Here is a 21417-nt window from a genome sequence, read left to right as displayed (position 1 = left end):
ATAAAAATAGTGTGTTAACTCATAGTTAACCAGTGTTAAAATTTTGGTGTATATTCTTCCCAGCTTTTGGGAAGGGGTGACATGTATTTAGACACTTTGTCCTATGAAATTTGGTTTGTGTTGTGATTGAGTTACAAATAACAAAGTCTCAAAATAACAGTGGCTTAAACAAGAGAGAAGGGGCGCCTGGGTGGCTCAGTTGGTTAAGCATCTGCCTTCAGCTCAGGTCATGATCCCAGGGTCCTGGGATCGAGCCCCACGTCAGCCTCTCTGCTCAATGGGAGCCTGCTTTTCCCTCTGCTCGCCCTGCTTGTACTTTCTCTCTCTCTCTCTCTCTCAAATAAATAAAATTAAAAAAAAAAAAACCAAAAAACAAGAGAAGTGTTTTGTTTTCTCACACAAAGTCTGAAGGTAGCACGTTGGGGTATTCTACTGAGGCTCTTTCCAGCTCCCCACCCACCATCCCCTCAGTATGGCTCTCATGCTCCCGATCTAGAAAGGTGGGCATTTTAAGGCTGAGGGAATACCATTTTGCATCTTTCAGAGTCATGGCAAACGGCGTCATGGTAGAAATCCAGAAAGGTGGATTGTAGCCAGACTATGGAGGACCTAGTGCTACAATAAAGACTTGAAACTCCCATATCCTGAGTTAGTTCTTAACCTGAAGTAATAGTGGGCTTCAGGTTTCATGGAAGTCCTGAGAGTGGAGTGTGTGTGTGTGTGTGTGTGACTCTGCACTTGTCTGAGGACTTAGTAAAAACATTAAGAGTCACTTTTTGGCCTTTTTGAGTGTCATCAAGATTTTTAATTAAATACAAAGAAATCTGTTTTAGGATTGTTGCCTTAGTTAGCCTTCAGTAGATTTTATTATCTTTACTTTATAAATGAAGAAACTAAGACCCAGAGAGGTTAAAGACTTAACCTCACAGTTAATAAATAGGAGGGCTAGACCTGGAGACTTGGTCTTTTGATTCCTACTTATGGTGCTCACTCTGTAGTCGTAGCTTTGATGGGAGAGTGTGTGAGATTTCTAGCGTGGGTATCTGGGGGGCAGTGATGCCAATGACTGGTAAGAGGAGCTTGGAGGAAGGTCCTTGGTTTGTGGGAAAGAGCATGCATTTCCTGTTGAATGTGCTAAGTAGGAAAAAGGCAAGTCTCAGGGCAGGAGCCAGTGTATGTGTCAACTGCTAATTAAAGATACAGGGTGAGAACATGTTTTTTGACAGAATTGGTAGGACTGTGCTCTTGGGTTTTTCAAGATAGTCCCATGTCAGTTACCTGGATTTCTAATTTCTCTCTTGCTGCTCTGATCTGTAACTCTCACATCTCTTCTGTTGGCTCTTGACATCTTATGGTGGCCTCCCAGCTCTTACTTTAGTGACCACTTTTGAGCCTGTGGTCATTCTGTCTGGACTGCCCTGTGGTTTTCAGCTCTGCCTGAGCTGCACGCCAACAGGAAAGACAGGTCCGGAACAGTGAGTGAGAACCTGCTGGTCCCTAGAGCTGGACGTCTGACCCTTTAGAGAGTGGCGTGTACAAGTGCATTTGCAACTCATTTGCTAAAGATGTGAGAGGTGAAGCTGACAGTGTAGGAGATTGTCCAGGGAGAGAGAGTAGAATGAGAAGAGCAGACCTGGGAACCCGTGCCTGTGAGGGAAGAAGAGTGGCCGGTAATGTCAAGTTCACATAGACAGAAGAGACCCTAGAGGGCAGAGGTGGAAGCCAAGAGGGGGCAGATTGCATGGGAATCATGGGAAAGAAGGAGTGGTCAGCAAGTGCGGATGTTACAGAGCAGCATTGCCTGGTAGAACTTTCTGTGATGCTGAATATCTTCTATAGCTGTGCTGACCAATATAGTGGTCCCTGGCCACATGTGGCTGCTAAGCACTTGCGGTGTGACTTGTATGACTGGGGAACTGAATTTTTAAATTTCATGCAGTTTTAATCAACTTATATTTAAATGCCTGTGGTCCCTGTATTAGCACAGGTATAGAAGTTGAGCAGGATGAGGACTGAGAGAAGGCTGTTGGGTTGGTAGCTAAGAGGTGACCTCCTTTAGGTGGTACTTTCGGGGGAGTAGGGTTGAGGAGTGGATGGAATACAAGAAATCATAGACAATGACTATAAACATCTCTTTTAATACATTTGAAAAGTGGGGAATATTTTGGGAAGGTGTATTAGTTACAGTGATTTCTGTGGCAAAGTCTTTGAAAATGAAGCATGGTCCTGCTTTCCTTACTTTTCTTCTCTTTTTTAAGAGCCAGAAGAACTTTCCCAGGAATCTGTAGCAAACCTCTCCTTGGGTATCATTGGCCAGAATAAGGTTAAATCCTATTTAACCTAACCTCATTGACCTGGCCTAAGAGATTTGGTTACCCGTAGACAAGACAGGCCACTGCTTGGAAGAAGGTCAGTCCCCCCAACTGAATGGAGGGGCAGGAGAGTACAAAGAATGATGTTGGGAAGTCCACCTCAGGGGCCATTCCAGAAAGAAGTGTTCTGGGTGAGGTCTTGAGTTCTTGGTGGCGGAGGAGGAGACTGTGAACGTCAGAGCCTGAAGGGTCAGCAGAGGAGATGAGTGATAACATCAAGAGGCAGGAGGGCTGAGGGGTGACATGAACTTGTGATACTTTGGGGTGGAGGCAAAGTGATGAGTGAGAACTGAGGGCATGAGGCCCTGAAACTACATCTAAAAACATCAAGCCAGATTCTAGAAATAATTTGAAACAGATTGTAAAGATTTCTTTTCCTATCTAAGCACATATGTATTCTTTACGGAAGAATATAGCATTTCCCCCTTGATTATAATAAAAGAAATATGTGTTCATGGTAGAGAAAATGGAAATCTTGTTGTTGTGACCAGTTACTTTATCATTTTCTATTTCCACCTCTGTGGGTGGGTGTGGCCACATGCACATCTGTATGTTTTATGCACTCTTGTGATTAGAGCTTTGCAGTCTAAATTGGGCAGGCTAGAAAGTGAGAGTTGGAGGTGGCTTGTGTTTAGGGACATGTGAAGGGTTCAGGAAGACTCCTGGAGAAGAGGGGATATGTGCTGCCCAGGAAATTCAGTTTGCTTTGGCAGGTGGGGAGTAGGGCAGAGAAGGCTCAGGCTTGCCTAGTGCACAATGAGATCGTGGCTGGAGCATTAGTCATGGGTGGGGGAAGTAAGGTGGTTCGTGTTGTGGAGGGCCTCAAATACCATAAAATACAGGCTGTATTCTGCCATCAGCGGGGATTTGGGACAGTTTTGAACTGATGCTTATTCACACTTAAGGACTAATACAGTAACAGTCTCGCTTTCCTCTGGAGAGGACAGCACATGTCCTGCCCCAGGCCCCAGGTCCTGGTTTTGTGAGGCAAGCACCCCTACTGCCTCCCCCTAGTTCAGCACTGACACCTGCTGTCCTTGCTAGATAGTGCAACCTCCTGGGGAAGCCCTGCCTCCCTAGTGTGCTGGCTCAGAAGGTTTAACTCATGCAAGTTAAACCCAGCGCAGTGTCTTCCCTTCCTATTCATTTTCATGACACTCATTTGGAGAATAATGTATTTACGTTCCAAAGATGGGGTCTCCTTTTTAAGATCAAATCAGCCCAAAGAAATATTTTGCCTGGGAGTGCTTGGGTGGCTCAGTCGTTAAGCGTCTGCCTTCGGCTCAGGTCATGATCCCAGGGTCCTGGGATTGAGCCCCACATCGGGCTCCCTGCTCGGGCAAGGAAGCCTGCTTCTCCCTATCCCACTCCCCCTGCTTGTGTTCCCTCTCTCGCTGTGTCTCTCTCTGTCAAATAAATAAAATATTAAAAAAAAAATTTTTTTTTTGCCTGTATCATGTGATAACAGAGGTACATATTATATATTCGGGAGCAAATTCTGTCGTGGAGACCTCTTTTACTTCAAATCTTAGAACCTGCATCACAACATATCTTACTGATCTTGGATGTTACTCTTCAATTTACTGCTCATTTTTCGTTGGGTTTTGGCTCTCATTTCTAGGTTTTCAAGCCCATGGCTGATGCTGCTGTGCAGATTGTGGAGAAAAATGGCTTCACTGATAAAATTAAGATTATCAACAAGCATTCCACTGAGGTGGCCATAGGGCCAGGTAAGAGCAGTACATACTCTTGAAAGTTTTCCTTGCCATCGAAGGGGAGAAGAAAAGGTTTATTCTGGTTACCTGGAATAAGTGTATTCAGGTAATCACAGAGAAATGGAGTCTCTCCACGTGGTCTGAAGATAAGGGCTCTGCTTCTCTGCTAGTTGAATCAGTGAGCCCCAGAGCTCGTCCCGTGCAACGGGGGTGATACAAATGAAACTTCCTGTTGCTTTAAGCAAGTTAGAATTGTTATGTGACTCAGCTCTCTGCGTTTTGAGTTTCCTCAGACAGAAGTGAAACCAAGTAGATGGCAGAGAGAGGTTTGCTTCATGCCAACATCCTGCTTCAGCGTCCCACACGAGCGAGTTGCCTATGTGGCAGTCTCTCCAGCCTCTCAGGATAGTTTTTAGAGTCCAGGCATTTGAATCAGACTTCTCAAATTTCACATGCCACTGATTCCGGGGGGAGCACGGTGGAAAGCTTTGCAAAAGAAGCTTCTGGGGCGAGGGTCTGGATAGCCTCGCTGTTTTTTAAAATGCAGTAATTTAGAAGGAAGCCTCTATGCAAGGTCAAGATACTTGTTCCATTTAATTAAAAAAAGGTTTTTAATGGAGAACCTGAAACATGCACAAAAGAAGGGATTAGTGTCCCCTTTGTTTTTGAAACACATGCAAAAGAGTATACAAATCATTATCCTTTTTTTTTTCGTTATCCTATTTTTTAATCAATGTTACTGAGGTAAATTTTCATAAAATGAGTGCATCTGTCCTAGTATATAGTTTGATGAGTTTGGACAAATGTAAACACATTTGTAACCTCTTTAGAATGTCTTTATCATGCACAAAGAGATTACTTATGACACTTTACAGCCAGTTGCCTCCATATTACTGACCCTTGGCACCCACTGATCTGCTTTCCCCCATACAGGTTAGATCTCCCTTTTCTAGAATTTTGAGTAAATGAAATTATCCATGTGTACTCTTTTGTTCCTGCTTTCTTTTCTGTAGCATGATGCTTTTGGGTTTCATCCACATTCTTTGGATCAAGATTCATTCTCTTCTGTTGCTGAGTAGCACTCGTGTGTGGACACCTTCGTTCATCCCTTCACCTACTGAGGGACATGGGTAGTTTCCTGGTTAGGTCTTCAGATTTACTGATCTTTTCTTTTCTGGTGTCTAATCTGCTAGGTACATCTACTGAACTTTTTATTTCTAATACTGTATTTTTCATCTCTAAATGTTTCCTTTGATTCTTTTTTATAATTTCCGTTGTTCTTACATGTTTGTGTTTATGTGTGTGTGTGGTTTTTTTTTAAGATTTTATTTATTTATTTGAGAGAGAGTGAGAATGAGCACAAGCAGCGGGGGAGCAGCAGAGGGAGAGGGTGAAGCAGACTCCCTGCTCAGCAGGGAGCCCGATGTGGGGCTCAATTCCAGGACCCTGGGATCATGACCTGAGCCAGAGGCAGACACTTAACCGACTGAGCCACCCAGGCACCCCTGTGTGTTCTTTTAAATAGTTAACGTTATCTATATTAGCTGTTTTAATCTTTTTATCTTCTTCCACTTTTCTGTCTTTTAACTAATTTTTATCCTGGTTCTGGGTTAAATTTTTCTTCTTCCCATGTTTAGTAATTTGTATTTGCTTGCTGTGTATTTTGGGAGTTTTGCATTGCTGAATACCAGAGTTTATTGTCTTCCTTTAAAAGCTTTGTCTGCCATGCAGTTGGGCTACTGGCAGATCAGTTTGATCCTTTCAGGGCTTGCACTATTTTGTTTGTTTTAATTTGTTTTGTTTTATGAGGGGGGGAGCAGAGGAAGAGAAAGAGAGAACCAGTAGAAGCCAGGAACACCTAGTACCCCTTCCTCCTTCTCCGCCCGCCCCCCCCCCGACCCCAGTCATTTGTGCCAACCAAAAATGTCTCCAGACATTGCATTAGTACTCAACATGCCAGATACCAGGCTCTCAAGAGTGTTGAGATTCTGTGGATCATAAAGCTTTGTTTATTTGAAGCAAATTGGACAATAAATCATTTTAAGTTGCATAATTGGCTTAAAAATTATTCTTGAGGTAGAATTGGCAGGGCTTGGTGACTGATTGGATGTAGGGTGACAGAGAAGGAGGAATCAAGAATTCAGCTAATGTTTGCTGACTGTTCCTGGGTGCTGGGCGTTGTTCTAAGCATTGGGGTAAAATGCTGAGCAGAGCAGGCAGGGCCCCTGCTCTCCTGGAGCTGCTGAATGATGCCCAGGTTTCAGGGCTGTGTGACTGGTGGTGCGGTCCACTGAGGCAGAGGCATCAGAGGGAGAAGCAGACATGTAAGGGTGGGGCGCAGTTTGCGACAGTGTATTTCCGTTCGAGTTTGGCATGATATCAGAGAGGCTGGGCAGTGCCCCTCGGGTGGCCGGTCTCTGGGCCGGGAGACAGACGTTTCTTGTCAGCCTCCTTTCACGGCATTGAGCACAAGGGTGCTTTGTAGAAAGTCGACAGCTTTTACCTTTGCTGTCCTAACCACCACCACCTGGAGCAGATCTCATTACCCTTGTCTTACATATGAGGTGACTGATGGTCAGCACTGAGGGTTCAAGGCTAGAAAGCGGGATCCAGGCTCAGGTTCACGCTGTCTGTACTGCACCCTCCTTTGAACCTCCTTAATGCTTCTCTTCCCTTTTGTTATCCATGAGACTCGTCTTTTTTGTAGGGAAGATGAGTGGGCTTTGTCAGATTGGAATTCGTGCACCATTAGGAGTGTTTACAGTTAATTATCTATGATGAATAGCCCCTTCCAAAGTTAATTTTGTCTCTTGGCTCATTAAAAATTAAAATTGTAGAAGTAACATTACATTACATTACAGAGGTTCAGGAAATAGAGTCAGCCAAAAGACCTCCCCTACTCCTACTATCCTAAACAACTATTACTTGCGGGATCGTTTGGTATCAAGAAACGAACTTATTTAAGGGGGATTTAGTGTAAGGAACTGGTGATGCTGAATCCTGGGCCTCGTAGTATCACTGGAATTATGCAGCCTCTCTAGCTTTGGTTTTCTCTCCCTCCATGCAGCGTAGAAATATTTGAAGGACTGACGTTCAGTTTTGCTTTTCAAATCATTTTTGCTAATACGTTAATAGTTTAATTGTTAATTTGTATCTGTCCAGTTGCTAATAAGAATGAAATATTTTCCATATATTTGATTGATTAGTTTTTCTGTTTTGAATTGTCTCTGTATTTTTGCCTGGTTTTCCTTTTGGGTGTTTATAGTTTTCTTATCAGTTCTGTGAGTCCCTTGCAATATTAAATATACAGAAAAATTGAAAGAGTGGTATAACAAACACCTACATTCTCTTAACCAAAATTTACCAATTGCTAGTGTTTTGATGTGTATATGTATATCAAAATGGGTTTTTTGGTGAGCCATTAGAAAGTTTCGTGACATTTCTAGATACTTGAATGTATGTATGTGCTTTCAGTGTAATGATCTATTAACCTTTTATCTTTCACGTTTTTGCTGTAAATATTTTTTCTCATCAGTTGTTTGCTTCTGTTTCCTTGTGTTTCTCAGATGGTGACATGCCATGCCGTGCCAATATCCTGATCACGGAGCTGTTTGACACGGAATTGATCGGAGAGGGAGCGCTGCCATCCTATGAGCACGCGCACAGACATCTTGTGCAGGTAACCAGGGGCCTCCCTCGGGTACATTGCTGTGACCTCAGCTGGCTCGCACAGGTCTCATTGGTGCACAGCCTGAGCCCTCAGTACTTCCCTGTACCCCCTAGGATACCCTTGATTCCTGGGAGACATTGGTTCTCCTTAATTAGGACTTCTGGGTCTCTTACCCAGTTTTCGTAGGCTAGAGTTGATGTCTTCAAATTCAATTCAATTCAGCAAAGATTCTTTTTTTTTTTTTTAAAGATTTTTTATTTATTTATTTGAGAGAGAGAGAATGAGAGACAGAGAGCATGAGAGGGGGGAGGGTCAGAGGGAGAAGCAGACTCCCTGCCGAGCAGGGAGCCCGATGCGGGACTCGATCCTAGGACTCCAGGATCATGACCTGAGCCGAAGGCAGTCGCTTAACCAACTGAGCCACCCAGGCACCCTCAGCAAAGATTCTTTAGATGTAACCTGTGTATAAGGTGTTCTAGCATCCTGGGAGAAATATAAGACCTCCTTCCTGTTTCTAAGACCCACACTGGTCAGTGATGGTACGGACTGGATGGCCAAATGGAGAGGCTGACAGAAGCACCAGTAACATTTGTTTTCAGACTGGCAGTTGAGGGCCCGGATCAGGAGATGAGGACATATGTAGAGAAGGTGGAATGTGGAAAGGCTTGAGGAGAGGGGGAGGTGTCCCAGGTAGCGGACCTGTGCAGTTCGTCAGTGGGAACACCCCCTAGGCGGGCTTGTGAGCTAATGGTGGAAAGTCAGGGTGAGGGGTGGAAGGCCTTGAATGCCAAGCCCTCTCATCATTCTAGGCGAAAGAATTTGGGTAGTGATAATCTTTGGCAGTTTTTTCCAGAAGGGAGGGGCATGCTGATAGTGTTATCTCGGAGACGTTCATCTTGCTTTTTTATGGACATAAATGTCCCCAGAGGCAAAGGCCAGCTGGGGAGGTGTGAGTGTCTGCTTCTTTTGCTGCCACATGTCCTGTGGGCACCATCTAGGCGAGCCTGCAACTGTCCCAGTCTGGGACCCTGTGTGTGTGGGGGGGTTTGGTGTGGCCAGAGTGAATGTGGCTCCTTCCAGGGCAGTTGGGGCCACAGGCCACGTTACTCACACGATCAGCATGTGGTGGTGATCACATTGTGTGAGACATCTCCTTGTCTCCAAAATGTCAGATCTTTTTTTAGTAACTTTGATAGTAATTATTTCTATTTTTCCACATTAAAACCATCAACTAGATGAATCCCTGAAACAGAGAACACAAGGATGTTTAAAATTACATTAGTGTTGTCCAATTGGTCTTTCTCTAATTCATCTAATAATTAAGAAGGTGTGCAGGCAGCTGGCCGCAGTTTCCTTTCTCAGCTGGTCTGTGTAGCCAGGTGTCTGTTGTCTGTTTTAATCACTGTCCCCATCTGCCCACCTTGTGTCTGAGCTTGAAAGAGTTATGGCTTTACACAAAGGCTTCCATTGCCGATCCCTTTTCCTGCCTTCCTGAGGGTCATGCAACCAGGATGCTGGAATGTCGGACAGATAGACCATGTGGTGGTGAGTGACCCAGTGATTGATCTGAGAAGGTAAATTTATTGAGCGCCTTCATTTTGCCAGGCCATTTTTTGACTGCCAGGAAAATGAAGGTGCGCTCCTGGGCAGGCAGATAGGTGAGCAGGTTATCACAGTACATTTGGAGGGTATGCTCAAATGGTGGTCAGTGGGATGGGATCCTGCCCGCTGTGGTAGGGGAAGATGGGGAGCATCAAGGAAGATGAAGCTTGAGCGGAGTCAGTCTTGAATAGTAATCAAGTGTTGGTCTGCCATACGGGGGCGTTCTCAGTAGAGGAGGTCAAGGGAAGGTGAGGTGGTGCGGTGTGAGTTGTTGGCATTATGGGTAGTGGGGGAGGTGGGGTTAGAGCTAAGGCTGGAGGGCTGGGCAGGACTAGACTGAGATGGGCCACTGTGCTCCAGAAGGCAGTGTGGTGCCACAGGAGGGTTTAAAGCAGGGGATTGGCATTGGATTCATGCAGGCAGGCACATGGAGAGCATTTGGGGTGCAAGATCAGGGGCGGGAAGACTGGTTAGAAGGTGTTGGAGTCATCCAGGCTCTGGGGCTGAGGTGGACCTCAGCTGAGACCAGAGAAATGGGCCTGAACAGGTAGCCTTGAGGGAGGAGGAAGGTGGTCAAGGACTTGGTAATTACTTAGATGTGGAGGCATTGAGGCAGTGCCAGGGTTTGGGGCTTGGGAGACTGGATTGGATGGTGGTGTTCCCTATTGAATGGGAAGATGGGAGAAGGACCAGGCTTGGGAAGGAGAGGTGATGGGGATTTGTTTGGTTTAGACAGAGTTTGAGCTATCTGAGGGTCAGACAAATAGAGAGGACCAAGAGGCTTTTGGCTATGTGGTATTTGGTAAATGAAGATGGACTGACTGACGGATGTCCCTCAGGGGAGAGTGTGTGGAGGGAGAGAGATGGGCCAGACCACGTCTCTGGGGAGTTGTCTCTGTGAAGGATGGGTAGGGGAAGCACAGCCTTGTGAAGCAGCCAGAGGAGGAGAACAGTGTTTCTTATCCAGAGCCATGCCTGGAGACATTTTTGGTGTCACAACTGAGAGGGGGACACTCTTGGCATCTTGTGGATAGAGGTTGAGGATGTTAGTGAACATCGTATGATGTACGAAACAGCCCCTAAGCAAAGGATCATCTGACCCAAGAGGTTTCTAGTCCTGAGACAGGACCCCGTGCCTGTCATTTCCCTGCAGTACTAGCTGGGAGCGTCCTCTTCTTGCCTGGGCTCCTGGTGTCTGTTGCGTAGAGGCTGTCGGGTGAAAGAATGAGGTAGGAGGGAAACCGGATGAGGGACTGCAGCCAAAACCAAGCGAGGGGAGTGGTGGGCCATGCCCGGTGAGGCCAGGAGGCCAGATCATCTGAGGGTGGACACTTATCCATTGGGCTATGCAATAAAAAGGTTCTGGTGTCTGGGTGAGACCTGCGCTGAAGAGAAGCTTGGAATCCCGTGCCATCATCGCTGCTTAGCAGACTTGGACTCTTTCTTCAAAGTTGGTGTGGGAGTTAATCAGCATGATGACAATTAAGGGTTATTTTTGAAGTATTTAAGAGTGTCATGTAGTTGGGAACTCACCTGACATAAATTGTTCTAGGCATAACGTGTGTTCTTTTTGAAATCTGGTTCCTTTTTTTTTCTTCCCCAAGGACATTAGGCCAAAAACAGTTCACCGTCCTTTAGTGGTTAAGGCGGTAGATGCTACTCAACCGAGCTGATATTAAGGAACAAGCCTCTTTTGATCAATGAGAATTACTGTGGGTATATTTTATAATACATATACCAGTTTATTTTTCCCTTTTTTGTTTTTGTGACATGAACTTAGGAAAACTGTGAAGCGGTACCTCACAGAGCAACCGTCTATGCACAGCTGGTGGAGTCCCGGAGGATGTGGTCGTGGAATAAGCTCTTTCCTGTCCGCGTTCAGACCAGCCGTGGAGAGCAGGTCATCGTCCCCCCCTTGGAACTGGAGAGGTGCCCTGGTGCCCCCTCTGTCTATGACATTCAGCTGAACCAGGTGTCGCCCACTGACTTCAGTGCCCTCAGTGATGTGATGCCTATGTTCAGGTACCAAGGAGCCGCCCCAGCCAACGGTGCTTTGAGATATTTGGTGGAATTGGGGTCTTTAGAAGTTCTTTATGAGTCAGAAGGAAATCTGGCTGATGTCACCTGCTTCTGAAGGCGGGAGTCCATTGCAGACAAGTCTCATTGCTGGTGATGTCACCGTAAAAGCTTAAAAATGGAGTATGTGAGCTTAAAATATGCTTAAGTTCCTGTGTATTATTCCACAGTGTGGACTTTAGCAAGCAAGTCAGTAGCTCAGCAGCCTGTCACAGCCGGCAGTTTGAACCTCTGGCATCTGGCCGAGCTCAGGTGGTTCTCTCCTGGTGGGACATTGAAATGGACCCTGAGGGGAAGATCAAGTGCACCATGGCTCCCTTCTGGGCACACTCAGACCCAGAGGAGCTCCAGGTAAGAGGCAGGAGTTGAGCATGTTTTCATGTAAATTAGGAAACATGTCCACTTTTCATTGTGGGAAAGTAGCATGTTGAACCTTAGATTCACAGGAATTTAGAGACAGAAGGACTAGGTCAGGATTTTTTTTTTAAGATTTTATTTATTTATATGACTCAGTGAAAGAGAGCACAAGCAGGGGGAGCGGCAGTCAGAGGGAGAGAAGCAGGCTTCCCGCTGAGTGTGGAGCCTGACACAGGCAGTCCCTATGGCCCTGAAAGCATGACCTGAGCTGAAACCAAGAGTCCGCTGCTCAACTGACTGAGTCATCCAGGTGTCCGTTAGAGAAGAGTTACAAAAAAACAAAAACAAAAGGCAGGGCTACCTATCGTTAAATAGAAAACAGACGTCTCGGCCAAGTTCATGTGTGGCGCCAGCAGACAGGGGGCCACAGGGAAGCTTTGGTGTGCTGGCTCCCCCAAGTCCTAGCACAGCCACACTCAGAGCCCCCACCCCTTGCCCCTTTGTAATCCCAGGGGCCTCAGCTCAGCTTGGAATGGAGGACTGCAGTCTGTCTACAGCCTCATTTTCCATGGCCTCAAAATCTTTTCTAGTTTAATAGGAAGTGGGTGGAGGATGTGAACTACAAAAAAGGAAGTGCAGGGTTTTAACATGCAAAAAGCTGTTCAGCCTCACTTATAAGAGTAGTGCAGATGTAAACTTCAGTGAGACATTATTTTCCACCTGTTAGTGATAAAGTTCAGAAAGTTTGGTGACGTGCTCTGGGTGGAGCTGTGGTGAAAAGCAGGCCGGTGAACATCAGAGCGTCCGTGGATTGTGGGGACACCCAATCTGTCACCATGGGAAGGGACACCACCTCTAGACTTTTGGGCTCTGGGTAGAGTTGCATATGTGTATGATGACATGTGTGCCAGGATACTCACTACAGCCCTGATCTGATAAAAAAGACTGGAGCAATCTAGAAGCCACCAGTAGGGGACTGGCTAAGTCTGTTGTCCTATATCCATTCAGAGGGTGAGGCAGGTCCCTTAGCACTGATGGAGAACAATCTCCAGGATGATCATTAAGTGATACAAAAATAGAGGTGCAGAACAATGTGGCATGCCAACATTCATATTATCAAAGATGAGAATATATGTGTTTGAGTTTACGTGTGTGGTGGGTGTGTGTAAGAATATCTTTGGAAGAATTTACGGAAATTGGTAAAAATGATTGCTTCTGGGAAGAGGGCAGGAGGTTAGGGGTAGAAAGGAAACTTACTTTTCACTCCATGACCCTTTCATATCTTTTCAATTTTCTCTCCTGAAAAGAATGCATGTGTTGTTTACCCTCTATACACACACTCAAAGGGGGAAAAAGTGGGAAAGGTGCTTCAGGGCTGAGAAATCAAACCTTCCTTCTGATGAGGGAGCAGAAGGCAAACTCAGGACAAAGCACAAGCTGACACCCCCGCAACCCCCATTCCCACCCCCAGGTGGGCTCTGTGTGACATTCCTCAGGCACTCCTGCTGCCCTAAAGCTAAGGGAAGGAAAAACAAATGGTTAACTAATAGAGATCTAAAGACAAGAGTCTCCCTCAGTTTACAAAATGTTTTTGTGATTTACAAGAAAAAAGCATTCTTATCAATAAAAACATTGTTATCAATAACCTAAACTCCAGCAGGAAAGTCACAGCTGTCTTAGTGTTAATGCTTTACTAGAGGGAACAACAACCTTAACTTGACAATGGCAAGGCCTCCAGTATCTTGGAGGTCCTCTTTAGCATATGAAAATCCTTTTGAAATCTCCCTTTTCCTTACTGCCCCCAACTCCCAGGTACATAATCAGCCACGCCTCACAGCCCTGGTGCAACAGCTTTTTCTGCCCGGGGGTCCTGTCGCCGTGCTTTAATAAACCAACATTTTGCACGGGAGACGTCTCAGCCATTGGCTCCAGACCCCACCAACTTCACCAACATTTCCAAAAAAAAACAATCCCTTCTCTACCTGGGAGTCCCTGGGCACCATTCTCTCTGTATTCTGTTGTCCTGTTACCACTTGCTGGGCACTGGATTTATCTTGATTGCTGGCCTGCTTGTTCTAGGGTTCGCAGGGTGACATTGGGGGATGGCCTTAGCTGCTCCCCTGCCCCCTGAGTTACTGCTTAGGCCAAAGGGTCATGACTGCTGCAGGATTGCAGTTGGTAACCCCCGACCCCCGGGCTTGTGAGGTGCCCCCTCGCCCCTCTCCCCTCCAGTTGCTTGGCCTTGGCCGGGTGTGCCTCCAGGCAGTGCAAATGAACTCTGCACAGCCTGGTCTTCAGGGGGTCTTCCGCAGGCTGAGCGAGTGTTTGGGGGTGGGAGGGGCTGGTCAGAATTCACCCGCAGAATTGAGGTGGACACTGGGCTGCTAGCTTCCTCTCTGGGAGAGTGATGTATACAAAATTAGCATAAGAATATAAAATGCTAATACTTTTATTTGCATATCTTCACAGTGCTGCTGATGTTTTGGAATATAGGTGAGGTTTAGTGGGGTGAGGTCTGGAGCTGAAGACCAAGAAAGAGTTCTTGAGACGTCTTTGGTGCAAAATGGGTTTTATTAAAGCACGGAGACAGGACCCGTGGGTAAAAAGAGCTCCTGCCCTGGGGTCTTGAGGAGTGGTGATTATATACTTGGGAGTTGGGGGAAGTTAAGGAAAAGGGAGGTTTCAGAAGAACATTCATATGCTAAAGACGCCCCACCTACAAGATACCGGAGGCCTGCCATTGTCAAGTTAAGGTTGTTTTCCCCTCTAGCAAAGTGTTAACATTAATATATTAGGGAGATTCCTGGAAGACTGTCACATGTCCCACCCAGAAGTAGGGGGTGGGGGAAGGTTGCAAGGTCAGCTTATGCTTCAGCTAGCCTTCTGCTCCCTCATCACTACTAGGTTTATTTTTTTCCTTCAATCCTCATACAAGACGTGCTGGGTAGCCCCATAATGCCCAAACTGAGACTGAAGCCCGACCCAGTGATTGGAGCAGGGCCTCCTGTCTAGGCAGCAATGGTGGGTGCTTGTCTCCTGATGGGTTTGTGTCCTTCCTTTATTGGCGGTGACTTATGGACTGTTAGAAATTTGAAGAGCTGCGGGTGCCTGGGTGGCTTAGTTGGTTGGGCAGCTGCCTTCGGCTCAGGTCATGATCCTGGAGTCCCGGGATCGAGTCCCACATCGGGCTCCCTGCTCAGCAGGGAGTCTGCTTCTCCCTCTGACCCTCCTCTCTCTCATCTCTCATGCTCTCTCATTCTCTCTCAAATAAATAAAATCTAAAAAAGAAAGAAAGAAAGAAAAAAGAAATTTGAAGAGCTGCTAATGGATCTCCCTCATGACTTCACTAAACTGCTCTTGGTCTGAAATATATTCAGTCTATCTCACCTCGGCCAGTGGGTTCAGTCAGCATCCCTTTAGCGTTCGGACCTGGGAGGCTGGCTTGTGAGGACGTGATGGTCAGAGAGCCTTATTGGGGAAGGCTTCTCTTGTCTGTGGGTCAGTTTGCACAGTAAGGAATGAACAACAGGTTTTAGAGAATCGATTTTTTCCTCCTTGTTAGCGTTTACTTGTTCTATAATGTGTCTAGTTACATTGTCATTTTCTAACTTATGTTCAGGTAGACATTTTAGATAATCTGGGAATGTCGTTCACCTGCCTTTCAGTTAAATTCAAATCTAGGTAGGGCAGAATGTGTTCCTGTGAAGTGGGGCTGGTTTCAGCTCTGTTTGCATCCGCACCCAGCGGTGCTCTGGGAGTCTCCCCAGGGACCAAGTTTTTCTTAGTTCCTGCTGATGACAGAGAATGAGCACACACTTGTCTCGTCAGAATTGCACTAGATATCCACTTTTTAGGATAGTTCTTTCTTTTTTAAAAAGAGGTTTAAAAAAATAAAAAGAGGCTAAAGACTATAAGAGTAATAAACCTCCTTGTGTAAAACAAAAATGAATCCAAAGTCACTCAGGGTCCTATCACTGTGAAGAACTTCCTTCTTTTGATCTCTTTCCACATACATGAGATTGTCGGTGCTGATTTCTGTATTTTCATGCTGCACTCGTTTTCAGTTACCATCTTTAGTGTCCGCTGATATTCTGTATAAGGACTTGTAGATCCATTTCTGAGCTGCTGGACATTTGGGTCGGGGCCAGGTTTTGCTAGTCTAAATCTGTAATAAGGGTGTTCATGTGAATATAGCTTTTTTCCTTTGTTTTTTCTTAGCAAAGAATCCTGTATGTGGGATTTGTAGTGTGAAAAAGGATGAGTATAGCTTATTAAAAGTTGACTCTGGATCATTGTAAACCGTTTCACAATTTAGAGTATTCCAGGTCTTTAAAAACTATTTTATATTATATTATTTTATTTTTATTTATTTATTTTTTAATAAGTGCACTGCACTAGGCATGGAGCCCAACACAGGGCTTGAACTCATGGTCCTGAGATCAAGAGTTGGAGGCTTAACTGATTGAGCCACCCAGGCGCCCCTAAAACTTGAATTCAAAAGAATAAACAGAACAAGACCTTTCTGTACTATTTTCTCAACTTTTTATTTTGAAAAATTCTAAACCCACAGAATAAATGAAAATAAACACTGATATGCCCTTTACTTAAATTTCCCAATTGTTAACATTTGCTATGTTTGTTTTCTCTCTCTCCCCCATCTTCCCTCTCTGCTTCCCGTCTTCCTTGCCTATACGTACACACACACACACACACACACACACACACACACACGTGAGGTGGAGGCATGCACACGTAGCCACGCACGTACATGGGACAGAGTCACCTGTCCTGAACTCCTCTTGAAGACTGCTACCCTGGGCTGCATTGTATCTTTCTAAAGCCAGTAGCATTCCAGCAAGCTTTCCAGCCATTAGCCTCTCTTACTTGAGAATTTTCTTCTTTCAAGAGTAGGCATCTGTAGTCCACAGCATGGTCTCCCTGCAAGTGGGTTTTGGGCTTGGATTTTGACTCCTGAATTAGAAGCGTTGCTCTTTTTGCAGCTTGGGGACACCTGATTCTCTGTTCCCTGTTTCAGTGGCGGGACCACTGGATGCAGTGTGTGTACTTCCTGCCACAAGAAGAGCCCGTTGTCCAAGGCTCAAGCCTCTGCCTGGTAGCCCACCACGACGACTATTGTGTATGGTACAGCCTCCAGAAGACCAGGTATGTCCTGAGTCTTGTTGGGGGGGGGGGGGGGCGGCGGCGGTGCCCTGGGCCGGTGACACTGTGCACTTACGTAAGTTCGCCTTATAGACCCTGTAGAGGCACGAGTGGGCAGGTTTGTGTCTGAACAGAATGAAATAAGAGTAAAAGTTTTGTGACTGGATGTGTTAGCGCCCATTGTCCTGTACTAGAAGAGGCTGTCCCGGTTGCGGGGCCCCCATTTGGAAGAGCCCTAGATGAGAAGTCTTGAATTGGGGGGCCCTCTAATCCCTAATGCCCATTTGTAAGCCAGCTCCTAGACCCATGCCCTCTAGAGGATGTGCCCACCATGGACCATCTCAGTTCTACTGGGCAGATCCCTGTGCCATGCCTTTATGCCTGCCAGTGCCTAGCAGGTCACGCTCATCATATGTGTCCATCTGTTCATTTCCTGGCCTAGCCCCGAAAAAAATGGGAGAGTCTACCCAGCACGCCCTGTGTGCGACTGCCAAGCTCACCTGCTCTGGAACCGGCCTCGGTTTGGAGAGATCAATGATCAGGACAGAACTGACCAATACGTCCAGGCCCTGAGGACGGTCAGTGTCCAGCCCCTGGGTGGTTATAGGCAAGAAGGAGTTAGTCCCATGGGCCCCAGCTCATTGCTTGCTTATAGTTTGTTGGTTTTGATTTCTGTGCTTCCTGGTCTTCAGGTGGCTTCTGGGTGGGCCCTCAGGTGGTGAGCCAGGGAGCGTGTTACCGGACTTCCTGAGGGCTAGTTTTCTGCTCTCCTGGGAGAGCCTCTCCCTGGGAGCCTCACCTCGGCCCCTGCCTTTGTCCCTCTAAACACGTCGCCTTTGTGGTCACTAGCAGTCCCTGTGGATGATCCCAGTGGATTCAGCCACCCCATCCTTCCTTTTATCTCCCTCCTTTCTAAAATTTTCTAAAATATGAATCTGGTTATATAACTGTCCTGCCTAAAAACCTTTGCTCCCTGCTGCCTATAGCAGGGGTCTCTCAGGCCAGGACCACACACAGGGTTTGGAGGGGTGTCTCTTGGACCTCTTGGAGTTGTATGCAGAACTATGTGTGCACATATGCAAATGCATGCATTTTTGCAGGAGGGAAGATCCCAGCTGTCTTACGTTTCTCTCAAAGGGATCTGGGATCTGGAAAGTAATCCCTGCCTTTGGCAAGTCACTCGTCAGGCCCACAGTTGTCTGTGCTGCGACCAGAGAGGGAAGAGGCTTGTTGTAGACTGGGAGGTGGCCTCCAGCAAGTGGAGCAGGTCTTCAGCTGGGCCTTCTAGGACAGCTTGAGGAGTCTTTCCTGACAGTGAGGTCTGGGTGGGGAGAGGTGGGTGAGGTGGGTACACTGGAGGGCGGGCGCTGCGTAATGCCTGGAAGGTAAGCATGACTGTGGGGACACAAGAAGATCCAGCTGGGTGTTGAGGGTATAGAATCGGATTGAAGGATCACAGAGTGAGTTGGTGGGGTCAGGAGAAGGGAAGCGTTTCTGTGAGCGTGCCAACAAGAATTTCTTGACCTACTATAAGCAAACCTGTGTTGAGGTGGTGGTTCTCCTGCAGGTGCTGAAGCCGGCCAGCGTGTGCCTGTGTGTCAGTGACGGCAGTCTGCTCTCCTTGCTGGCCCATCACCTTGGGGCAGAGCAGGTACTGGACACGTGCCTTTCTGCTAGCTTCCTAAAGGCAGCTCTTGAGTTCGAATGTTGCGTGGTCTGGGTACACAGTTCTGTGACTCGGGCTCTTTGCAAGCACAGCTGCCAAGGATGTGGGGGCTTTTTTTTTTTTTTTTTTAAAGATTTTATTTATTTATTTGAGAGAGAGAGCAAGCACATGAGAGGGGGGAGGGTCAGAGGGAGAAGCAGACTCCCCGCCGAGCAGGGAGCCCGATGCGGGACTCGATCCAGGGACTCCAGGATCATGACCTGAGCCGAAGGCAGTCACCTAACCAACTGAGCCACCCAGGCGCCCGGATGTGGGGGCTTTGGGGTTGCTCGCCTCCGTGTGCAGGCAGGAGTCAGGCTGTAGCTGTTCCCATAGAGCTGCAGCTCGGGTGTCTGCATCTGCACCTTGCTAGGGTCAGTGCAGAAAGAGGGGGTGCAGGGACGCCTGGGTGGCTCAGTCAGTTAAGTGCTCAGGTCATGATCTCAGGGTCAGAGGATCAAGCCCTGTGTGGCCTCCATGCTCAGCACGGAGTCCGTTTCTCCCTCTCCCTCTGCCCTTCCTCCTCCCCCCCCACTCTGTCTCTCAAAGTCTTTGGAAAAAGAAGAAAGGGGGTGCTGTTCTCGTGGGTAATGAGCACAGGTAGACTTGGTTTGGTGGTACCTTATGCCTTGGAGTGATCATGTTGGTGTTTAATTTCTTTCTCTGTCAAGTGAATCTCCCACAACTAAGGACATGTATTCTCTTTAGGTATTTACAGTAGAGAACTCAGCAGCTTCGCACAGACTGATGAGAAAAGTAAGTGGTAATTGTTACGGAACTGATGGGGGGGGGCGGGGGAGGGCCTGCCTTCCTGTGTCTGGGACTGATCGCTTTGGTGCCGTGCCGGCACTACGGGAGCTAGTGAGAAGCCCTCCATCTTGAGAGCTGGCTCGGGAGTCTTCTCGGGCTGTCCCTGGATAGCAGCAAACATTCAGACTCTGCTTTCTTTTTATGGCTTTTCTCCTCACTTCACATAAAACTAACAAAACTAAAATGTTTGCAGTGATACAATGAATTTATGATTTGTTTATGCAACCCAGTGTCCAGGGAGTCACTGCTCACAGACTGGCCTGGCTGGTTGGTTCTGTGATGGTATTTCTCCCCCTGGCCAGTGATTGGTTTTGATTTCTTCCTCTCTAAAGGAAACTCCCAGAACTACAAGCCTGTTGTTGAGTCCTGCTCATATTCCTGCAAGAAATTTCTTTTGCTCTTACAACATTTTGCTAGTGATCTCATCTTTGGTGCACAGGATGCCCCTGGAGGAGAGAATTTTCACAAAGCAGATAAAAGTGGTCCTCCAGAACTATTTGCCCAGAAAACTGCAAACAGACAAGGCAACTTTGAGATGTTTTTTTTCCTGGACAAAAACAATACTTTCATTTTTTTTTCTTGTTAAGATTTTCAAGGCTAACCACTTGGAAGATAAAATTAACATAATAGAGAAACGGCCTGAATTGGTAACGTCTGCAGACTTGAAGGGTAAAAAGGTGAGTGGCGAGGGCTGTGTCCCTGCAGGGACAGCACAGCACTGTGCTGGCCTGAGCGCCCCCTTCTCTTCTCTCGGCTGCATGCTGGCTCCCACACCTGTCTCAGCCACAAGGCCAGGCGAGGCACAGATGCCTGGCATGCACATTTGTGCACTGCTCTCAACTCTAGCTGGTCTCTGCTGCGTCCGAGGGAGGGTGGCTCTGTTGGGATGAATAGCAGCGTGTTGTGTCCTCTCTGCCTTACCCCTTTACAGCGCTCCAGCTCCCTTTGCTCCTGTATTTTGGTTCGCCTTTCTGCTTTCTGCCACCACTGTGGTTGATCTTCTGATCGTCTGTCTCCCACAGTTGGTCTTCTGACCACCCCCACCCCGCCCCGTGTGCCTCTGAAACTACTCCCACCCCTAGTGACCTGAGACACTAAACAGTCTTCCCGCACATTTCCTCTCACCAGCTCCTGGACCCTCATGACCCAGAGGCCTTCTTAACACATTTCTTTTTAGGTCCTTAAGAGACTGCTTTTTTTAGGGGCGCCTAAAAGGGTGGCTCAGTCGGTTGAGCTTCCGACTCTTGGTTTCGGCTCACCTCATGATCTCAGGGTCATGGGGTCGAGTCCCGCCCTCATGGAGAGTCTGCTTAAATTTCTCTCTCTGCCTCTGCCCCTCCCCCTGCCCTCTCCCTCTCTGTCTTCTCTCTGGGTGATCATGTCCTTTCCCATAAGGGAATCTTTGGCTGCCAAAGCTGGGTCTGCAAATCTGTTCTGTCCAAGTGCCATCTGGATAGCTTTCCTTACATATCCCACAGGCCCTTCAAGCTGGAATCGATCATCTTTCTTTGCCACCTTTTTTTGTTTTTAAACAGCTTTACTGAGAGTTGACATACCATAAAATTAACCCATTTCAAGTGTGCAATTCAGTGATTTTTAGTAAATTTGTAGAGTTGTACAGCTATCGCACATTCTAGTTTTAGAGCATTTCCATCACCTAGCCCCTAACCCCAGGCAAGCACTGATCTGGTTTCTGTCTATACGTTTGTTTTTTCTGGGCATTTCATATAAGTGGAATAAAACAATATGTGGTCTTTAGTGTTGGGCTTCTTTCACTGGTCACACCTTTGAGGTTCATCCATGTTGTAGAATGTGTCAGTATTTTATTCCTTTTTAATGCTGAATATTATGCCATGCCGCATTTTGTTTCTCCATTCACCTGTTGGTGGATATTTGGGTTGTTTCAAAAACTATTTTTGGTCTTTAAAATAATGCTGCTGTGAACATTTC

The 21417-nt window shown here is 46.7% G+C and overlaps 1 protein-coding gene across 5 annotated transcripts in view; it reads left to right on the top strand.

Annotated features, from left to right (window-relative positions):
• PRMT7 (protein arginine methyltransferase 7) overlaps positions 1-21417 on the top strand; it is a 96750-nt gene that overhangs the window by 17833 nt on the left and 57500 nt on the right. For all 5 annotated transcript variants that reach the window (XM_045890854.3, XM_054511277.2, XM_064580699.1 and 2 more), the window contains 9 exons: positions 3994-4102; positions 7654-7766; positions 11140-11381; positions 11606-11786; positions 16828-16955; positions 17395-17530; positions 18520-18603; positions 19366-19413; positions 20055-20144. In XM_045890854.3, the coding sequence (XP_045746810.1) occupies positions 3994-4102; positions 7654-7766; positions 11140-11381; positions 11606-11786; positions 16828-16955; positions 17395-17530; positions 18520-18603; positions 19366-19413; positions 20055-20144 (1131 nt within the window). The remainder of the gene's footprint in view (positions 1-3993; positions 4103-7653; positions 7767-11139; positions 11382-11605; positions 11787-16827; positions 16956-17394; positions 17531-18519; positions 18604-19365; positions 19414-20054; positions 20145-21417) is intronic.

This window comes from Mirounga angustirostris, unplaced genomic scaffold (genome assembly GCF_029215605.1).
Source record: "Mirounga angustirostris isolate CCGP_5_RB_7025 unplaced genomic scaffold, mMirAng1.0.hap1 SCAF_16, whole genome shotgun sequence".
NCBI classification, from domain to species: domain Eukaryota; kingdom Metazoa; phylum Chordata; class Mammalia; order Carnivora; family Phocidae; genus Mirounga; species Mirounga angustirostris.
Note: the sequence above shows the minus strand (reverse complement) of the source record. Positions and strands in the feature narration are given on the sequence as shown.